This window comes from Triticum aestivum, chromosome 5A, assembly GCF_018294505.1.
Source record: "Triticum aestivum cultivar Chinese Spring chromosome 5A, IWGSC CS RefSeq v2.1, whole genome shotgun sequence".
Classification (NCBI taxonomy): domain Eukaryota; kingdom Viridiplantae; phylum Streptophyta; class Magnoliopsida; order Poales; family Poaceae; genus Triticum; species Triticum aestivum.
In genome coordinates this window covers 564,693,947-564,702,717 of record NC_057806.1, presented here as the reverse complement: position 1 = coordinate 564,702,717, position 8,771 = coordinate 564,693,947, and the positions used below count along the sequence as shown (strand labels likewise).

The 8,771-nt window shown below is 47.3% G+C and overlaps 1 protein-coding gene and 1 long non-coding RNA gene across 3 annotated transcripts; both read left to right on the top strand.

The window, feature by feature from the left end:
* The first annotated feature begins 1,771 nt into the window (after positions 1–1,771).
* LOC123104812 (uncharacterized) lies at positions 1,772–7,672 on the top strand. 2 transcript variants are annotated; one of them, XR_006450530.1, is made up of 5 exons: positions 1,772–1,957; positions 3,372–3,419; positions 3,508–3,628; positions 3,809–3,995; positions 6,962–7,672. It is a non-coding gene; the product is annotated as an uncharacterized lncRNA (long non-coding RNA). The 2 variants fall into 2 exon arrangements; XR_006450531.1 differs by having other exon boundaries at positions 1,772–2,886.
* Positions 4,118–6,195, top strand: LOC123104811 (noroxomaritidine synthase 1). The gene is made up of 2 exons (XM_044526713.1): positions 4,118–5,152; positions 5,338–6,195. The coding sequence occupies exons 1-2, from the start codon at positions 4,236–4,238 to the stop codon at positions 6,038–6,040; spliced, it is 1,620 nt and encodes a 539-aa protein (XP_044382648.1). The 5' UTR covers positions 4,118–4,235; the 3' UTR covers positions 6,041–6,195.
* Positions 7,673–8,771: the final 1,099 nt, after the last annotated feature.

Here is an 8,771-nt window from a genome sequence, read left to right as displayed (position 1 = left end):
TATGGTGTTAGCCTTTGTTGCAGTGGGGTCAGCCTATGTATACTGTAATAGTAGTTAGCACTTATTTGGTGAAGGATTTGCAAAATGTGACTGGTGTCAGCTAACACCAGTCCCTAGAACGACAGAGGCTAGATTTAGTGGTGATTGATGCAGTACATGGGACTAATAAAGATTGTTCAACATGCATGGCACACCTTTATCGCGAGCGATTTTCTTTAAGGCCCCACGGTATGCGTCGGTCGGCTGATCTTTGGAAAACATCGACTGGGTCGCGAGCCGTTCGATGCGTGTGATGCCCACCGTGCGATCGTCCCTACCTCTGTCCATCTCTCGTTGCAACACAACTTGTATTTGGAAATCCTATTTCAACACGACCCATGTTGCAAACCTCATTGCAACATGATCCATGTTGCAAAGCACCCCTCAGCACCTCCGTGAGTCCCCGGCGACGATTCACAACAACGCTAGCTAGCAACACTTTTTCGTCGTCCCCACGGCATGTCTTGTAGCACCACTTGCAACGGATGTCGACCACCACACACCACTCGCAGCAGCACCGGTTGCAACATCATAGACATGCAACACTGAGCACCGGCGGTCGGGCTCCCCTGCACTGGCCAGTCCTTGTAGCATTGGCGAACCGTCCTACAACATCGGTGGAACCGTTGTTGCACTCGTCTCCTGCCTGAACCAGTCAACGCACAGCCTGCAACACCAACAATTATTCAGCACGCACCCCTGACTCGGAGATTGGTATGGCTCCACGATCTGCATCACCGCAAGTCCCAGCATCGCCTCCGCTTTCACAACAATGACTCTACCGCGAGCCCTCCACCGGCGACATCCTCATCGCCACTCGCTGTAGTGCCACGCGGTTGGCAGCACACTAGCGACCTCTCGCGGTGGCACCCCCTTGCAGCATCGCCATGGTTTCATAGCGACGGCTCTGGTCGTGCTAGCTTGCAACACAGCGGCGGGATTGGGGGTGCTCGCAACAGCAATGGTGGTCCTGTAAGTAGCAATGGTGATGGTGCTTCAATGGTGGATCTGTCATGTTTGACGTTGTGTTTCCTGTGTTTTCTGTTTCAACGTTAGTTGTTGTTTGCTTTTGCTTATATTTGGAAGATATGTCATGTTTGCACGTGGTGTTTGTCGATGTGGTTCTCTAGCGTTTTTGTTCTTCGCCTTAATAAAAAGGACAGCAATGCGAAAATGCTCTTTAGAGCTCGGGCTCCATGGAGCCCGAGTTTGACTTGATCAAAATTCAAATTTTCACATTTCAATTTTTTTTTAAAAACAATACACACATACATAGAGACATAAAGCATATGTGTGTAAATTTTCAGGACGAAACACCTTAAAATGAGTGCTACACAAAAAGAACAAATCTGAGGCTTTTTAGTAGATGCACTATTCATTCTCAAAGTCCATGATTTTTTTTTTGCACAGATCGCATTTTACGGTATTTCATCCTAAAATTTTACATACATACACATAACATGCTTGTTTACTTGTATGATTTTTTTCAGATTTTTTTAAAACTGAAAAGTGCAAATTTTGAATTTTTAAAAAAATCCGGCCATTCATGGAGGCCGAGCTCCAAAACGCCCCTGCATGTTTCTCACACCTTTGACGAGCAGCTCAGTGGGCCGTCAAAGGCGGCCTGCAGGCCCATCCATCTACACCAGCCACATTACCGGAGTAGCCCAATGAACTGATGAGTCAATCAGCCCAACAACCCTCTCTCTTCCCCCCTGCTGTTCCTGACGAGTCAAACACCCGAACAGCAGAACCGGACGCCCCGGCGCGCCAGCCGGATGGCGCGAAACTCAAGGCGGCGGCGACGGCGACGGCGGCTTGTGGTACCGTGGAGCTGGCCTCATTAACATATGACCGGGTAAACTACGCCCACGGCATGGCTGGCGACCTCTCCTCCGTCCACTGGAAGTGCCACCAGGTCAGCTTCTGCCCGCCTGCTTGCACGCCAGGTGCTTGTGTTTATTCCCATCCGTTTCTAGCTGGAGTAGCAACCTAGTGACCATTGAATGACCGAGCGTGGACGCCCCCTCACGCTTGCTCGGCTCCCCTGCGTGCTCCCTCAATGCAAACATTGTTACCCAAACCTGCCCTTTGTTTTAGTGTTACTTTTTACACACAAAATCAAGTTAGTGTGTGTGAGCTCACCGTATGCATGTGTAAGCGAGTCATGCCGAGTTTAGCGCGTCAGCATTGCCATGCTGATCCCGACTGGTAGGCGTAGTGGACGCTGGATGACGGTGCATTCCCATGGTAGGGATGGCTGGAGTAGATTGGATTGTGATCCTTTTCCTTGGCATTTTCTGTTGAATTAAAGCTGACCAAGTTGTGTTTTGGGGTATGGATTGTGATCCAAGAAGAAGAAGAAGAAGAAGAAGAAGAAGAAGAAGAAGAAGAGAAGAGGTAGGGTGGTAACTAGTAAGAGCTGCATCCACCCTTGCTTACCTTCAACATACTATGGGAATGGGATTCACATAAGAGTTTAAGCAACAGTCCAGCTGTGTTTTTGTCCAAAGCATGTAAAATCTGAACAAGTCCTGCCCAGCGGGTCTACTTTCAATCGGTATATATGCACATGTAAACAACATAGACAACTAGGTCATTCGATGCAAATCAAATTAAGACGTGCTTCTGTAAATACGGCTAGAGCGTTGCTGCCTAGGTACATGAACCATATTCGATGCAACTAGGTCATTCGATGCAAATCAAGTTAAGACCTGTGGGGAGTTACTGACCTATGTCTGGCTCCTTCTGTCCAACATGGGGATGGAGACCTTGCCAGAGAGACTGCTGAGGACGGAGCTTCCAAGCGGATAAGGAAATGCCTGCTCTGCTCCATTGACTTCCCAGGTCAGCACCACCACGGGAGAAGACATTGTTTGACAAACGATGCTTACATATGGAGTCGATTTCTCCCCCGTATTCCATCTTAATCGGTGCTTATTTGCTTTATCTGTGGAAGATTTGCCATTATGTTTCACTGTGATGTATGTATGTTTCCTAGTGTCTGTAAGTCTGAATAAGCTTGAGACATGAGAGCCACGCAATGTCTGTACTTTTCTATTTTGTTCCTCTTTTGTGGGGATACATTTCTTGTTACAATGTGTGTAAGGATGGTGTGGGGCATTTGATTGCCCTGTTAATATATTACTACCCAAATATAAGAATGTCTGTAACTACTATTGCAATGTCGCTCTAACTGAAAACAGAGTGTTCAGTGATGCCAAGTTTGGGGATTCTCTGCATCAGATAGTTGTGCTGAGCTTTTGCGCAGAACTGTTGACAGTCACCTACTGACCATGATTTTTTTCTTCTTCTTCTGTAAACTGTAATAGATGCATAATTGGTGGTGACTTGCAGGCTAGCGTATATCCTGGCCTATGGTAAGTTCTCAGGTGTGTACATGCATTTTGTGCATCTGTTGGATCTTAAAAGATAGCCTGAACACAAATTTTGCTTGTATATTTTCAGTTTACAGATGGCTGGATCTGCTCCTCGATCTAGCAGGATGGATGTAGCTACCTACTTGATTCAAATCATTACTTTGCTTCCTCTGCTGGAACCTGGGGTTGAAGTTGGGATTCTGCATCTGGTTAGTCGATTGGACCAACATCTATTTTTAGTTTTGAGTTTTTTGCAAAGGAAACGATGCTAGCTTTGTTTTTGTCTGCATTTTAGTGGAACCGTCGGCTTTATTCATTCATTCAACCTAGTATTATCTGGTGAAAATGAAATACAAATAATGCTATCAGGTTTCATACATATATGTCAGGTCGGCCCTCAATCACAGGCCAGGGATGGCCATGGTTTTTCCGCTTCAGAGTTGAGCTGGATGCCCGTGCAGTGCACGAGTCTCCTGAACACAATGAGCATGCCGTGGTCTGTCGTCTGTTCCAGCAGCAACGTTCATACGTTGTTGTCCACTACTCCAGTGCAGCAGCAGCCCGAAAATAATGGAGGTACCATACGCATGACAATTTTAAATACCTTGTTCATATTGCATCGATTAATTGAGGTATATACTTACAAGTTTTATACTATTTCATGACGATACAGAACGCATGATATTCGTGCACAGAACGCATGCTATATCGTGCACCAAAACGTATGTGTACTGACCCACAAAAAAAACTTGTGTGTAGTGGCTGCTGCTAGTATGGTACCAATGGACTCAGAGGGAACAACTTGTCTATATATAAATGAAGCCATCGCCATGTCCATGCATTTGCACCTTACATCCAAGTAGTCCTCCCCAAACCGCACTAGCGATAATAATGTCACTCATCTCCACAGCACTTGTGCTACTTGTTCCCCTAGGTCTTTACTTGTACATGTGGTCTAGTACTCGTAGTAGATCAAATGACCCAGCATCAGTGCTCCCCACAAAATGGCCAATAGTAGGCATGCTCCCTGGTCTCGTGGCCAACATCTACAACTTCCATGAGTACAGCTATGCGCTCCTCGCCGGATCAGGCCTCAACTTCAATGGGGACGGCCCGCCTGGGGCCGGGATGCGGTTCTTCATTACCTGCGACCCTGCCAACATCCAGCACATCTTCACAACCAACTACTCCAACTTCCCCAAGGGCGCCGAATTCGCCGCCATATTCGACATCATGGCTGGTGGCTTCTTCACCATCGATGGCGAGCTGTGGCGCTTGCGCCGCATGAAGTTCGTGGGCGTGATCAGCAGCCCACGGTTTGCTGACCGTGTGGCAGCTCATTGCCATGACAAGGTGAAGAACCACCTCCTCCCGTTGCTTGCCCGCATGGCGAGCACCAGCACTTCATTTGACATGCAAGAAGTAATGGCGAGGTTAATGTTTGACATCACCACCATGACAGTCTTTGGCGTTGACCCTGGCTTCCTGTCCTTGGACATGCCTCCGATTGACGCCTCCCTTGCCATGGACACAGTCATGGAGGTGGGATTTCTCCGACACACCATGCCGGCCTCTTTGTGGAAGACATTGAGGTGGCTAAATATTGGTCCCGAGAGAAGGCTCCACGAAGCGAACAGAGTGCTCCGCAGGTTTGTCGTGGATACGATGGAGAGGGGGAAGACCAACGGAGGCCAATATGAGGATGAAGAGGTTGTGGGGGATATTTTCAGCCAGTTCTTTTGGGCAATTCTCCCAGAATTGACCCCCTCCCCAGCTTCTCCCAGAATTGCCACTTAATATTTTTTTACAATTCCTAGCTAGTTAAGGTCTAATTAGCTAGGAATTGTAAAAAAATATTAAGTGGCAATTCTGGGAGAAGCTGGGGAGGGGGGTCAATTCTGGGAGAATTGCCCAAAAGAACTGGCCCTTTATCTCTCTACATCAATGACCCAGACTACGCTGACGATGACTTGCTCTGTGGGACACTCATTAGCTTCATGCTCGCTGGGAGGGACACAATCGGCACAACTCTGCCATGGATATTCTACAGCCTCGCCCAGAACCCTAATGTCGTGTCAATCATCCGTAATGAACTCTCACCTATTGCAGCGCACAAAGTAGCCCATGGCATGGGTGCCACGGTCATCTTTGAGACGGAGGAGACCAAATCTCTGGTCTATCTGAGAGCCACCTTGTATGAGACTCTCAGGCTATACCCACCAGCGCATATGGAGCGCAAGACGGTGGTTGCCGATGATACCATGCCAAGTGGACATGAGGTGTACGCCGGTGATGCCATCTACATCTCTCTCTACTCCATGGGAAGAATGGAGAGCTTGTGGGGTAAAGACTGCCTTGACCTCAACCCAAACAGATGGCTCTTGGAGGATAGCAACAAGATCAAGTACGTGCCATCTAACAAGTTCCTGGCCTTCAACTCGGGCCCAAGGATGTGCCCAGGCAAGGAAATCGCAGTTGTGCAGATGAAGACCATCATTGCCGCAGTCGTGTGGAACTTTGCCCTGGAGCTGGTGGAGAGCCAGAGCATCCAACCGAAGCTATCTTGTTTACTGCAGATGAAAAATGGGCTCATGATGAAGCTGAAGAAACGAGAAGCGTAACACAAACTTTCTTTTGTTGACCAGGGTTTGGGATTTCCCAGCATGTGTGCCACAATTGTCTTAGAATGCGTGTGTGGTGTACGTGTGTGTCCATATACATATTTTCACTTTCATGTCGGACAACTTTATTCACGGCAACGGGTGGATTTTTTTTATGAATAATTGCCTGAGAAATCAGCTATGGCTTGGATGGTGCAAATGTTCTCGGAAATCATGTAGAAAAAAAAATACCGGAACATCATGATAATAATGTAAGATTATCCAAGTAAATGACCGAAAATTTAAGGAATTCAGTACATATATTTTTGGTAGTGAATGGGTGTGTGCATCGTATGATGCAGAGGCCGAGACGATGCCTCCTTATTGAGAAAAAAATATTTGTTGTAGCAAGCTGAACTGTTTGTTTTTCTTGCCAGGCACACAGACATATATTTTTCAGCGTATGCCTCTCTCCATGTATTTTTTAGTACTATAGTTTTTCTTTTAATTATATATTTGTTACTCTGAAAATACTTTTACCATCTATATCATCAATCTATTTGCAAATCTCAAGCACCAAATTCAATTAACAATTGCACAAGGATGTTTTGGTGGCATATGTAAGGAGTTTTTAATTTTTTTGGCTATATCAGTCAATTGCCCGCGCCTTGTCTTTAGTGTCTTTAGTACTGTAGTTTTTTTGGCCATACCAGCTTCCCTCGCCAACTGCCGGTCTGTTGGGTGCGCTAGCTTCTGGCTGGAATTGACTGGCCATGCTGGAAGCCTACTGAGAGCGTATTTGGTCTGTTTACCTGGTGGGATTCTTTGCCCGCGATAATTGGCACAACCGGAAGACATGCGTCTTGATTTTCTTCAATTGCAAAAACTTTGTTGATCAAATTTGGTCCATGAAGCCCTGCAACTCATATTTTGCCATTACAGAGCTGATTCTTAGGTATGTGAAGAAAGGGTGGGAAGATCAAATCAAGGACCCGGGCAGTTACTGGAAGTTCAATGATCGCAGGGGGGCAGTGGATGCTTCATACGAACAAGTGCAACCAAGATCTGGGTTGCAGCTTAAGGAGGCCATTCGATGAGTGTTCTTCTCTGGCACACCACCATGGATTTCTGCTTCTACTACATTACATGGGCACATCAGCAGATCGCCGATGTACCACTGTTCGGTGTGTTCACAATGCCTCTGGTGAAGGCCGTGGGTGTGCTGTCTGGTGCGGAAGATCTCCTCACCACAGTAGATCCTTAAGGATGATAAGACAATCCATGGAAGGTGATTGAGGCCTGTGGGTGGATATGTTCTGCTTCTCCTCGGCCAGTAGCAGTAGGTGTCGAGGGTACCTACACGGCAAGAGTTTGGGCACCACGGAGGGGAGCTGCTCACATATACTCCTATTTGGCTCCTGTCGCTCATGGGGATGGAAACCTTGCCCGAGAGGCTGCAGATGACAGAGCTTTCGAGTGGACAAGGAAATGCCGGCGCTGCTCCATCAACTTCCCAGGCTAGTACCGCGAAGCCGTTTTTGAAAATTGATGTTTTTCTATTCTGCATTTGCTTATTTTTGGAAGCTTTTTGTAGTTCATACATTGTGGTGTTCCATTTGTCGCTGTTCCTCTTCTTCGGAACCGGCGACGGTAGCGCCCGTGGGTGTCGCGATCTTTCCTGAAATCATCATTGTGGAGGTGTGGTCACCCCTCTCCCCGCGGCCTTGGCTCCGGAGGGAAACCTCTGATCATCTGGATCGGGTGATGGAGGCGTCCTAGCGCCTTTCTCCTCCTTGGGGGCATCGTCTTGAAGCGGACTGCAACTAGGAGACCGATGGTTGTTGGTGGCTGGTTCGTCGAGGCCAGGGGGTGTCAATGTCTGTTTGGCAATGATGATGGCGCCAAGATGAGTTGGGGTCATGGCTCGGGCTCTTCCATGGTTGCTTGATTGTTGTGGAGTCGAAGCTGCGGTGGATTGTGTCTAGGTGGTGACGGCACTCGGCGGTCGTTCGCGGAGGTCTTGGCCGGCGCAAGCCCTGCACATTTCCCTTGCAAAGATTGTCGTCAAAGTCGAAGCTGTCGTTCGCTGGCGCGTGTGGCCATCTGTTGGCATGTGGCCAGGTTGGCTGGTGGTGTCCATTTTCTGGGCTGAGTTGTACCGGTTTTAGCCCGGTTTTCCGCAAATTAACCTGGCAATTCTTACTCTTATCAATGAAATGGCAAGTCTTTTGCCTCGTTTCAAAAAAAATTAACTATGTGAATTTGTGATCTGTCAGTCGACATCTCAGAGCGAACAAGATCCACATCCTCATGAAGCTGCTGCTGCCCGCGCATATACATCTCGGCGTCAAGATATACTTCCAGCTGAATAATAATTATCTGAGCAAAGCACTAGTCCAGTTTGATGCCTGGCAGTCTGTTGGGTGATGTGTTGTTTGAAGTTTGAACTACTACGGCAGAGAATAACCTGCTAAACTCACCGCAAAAAATAAAAGAATAACCTGCAAAACTATTGCTTTTTCTTCTTTGTGTCTGTATTACCAGTTCACCGTTCCACTCTGATCTGATCTGATCTGATCTGATCTGCTGCCGCACAATTGTGTGGAGCTTGGATACATAACAGCTTTTGGTTCATGTCTACAGCTCGCTCTGTTTTTTTCTACAGGAGATGTGAAGGAAGACTCTGGCCGACAGTATTCATGTTATGATTACACTGATCCTCTCTTGGTTTAGCTCTTTGAAGTAGTAGCTT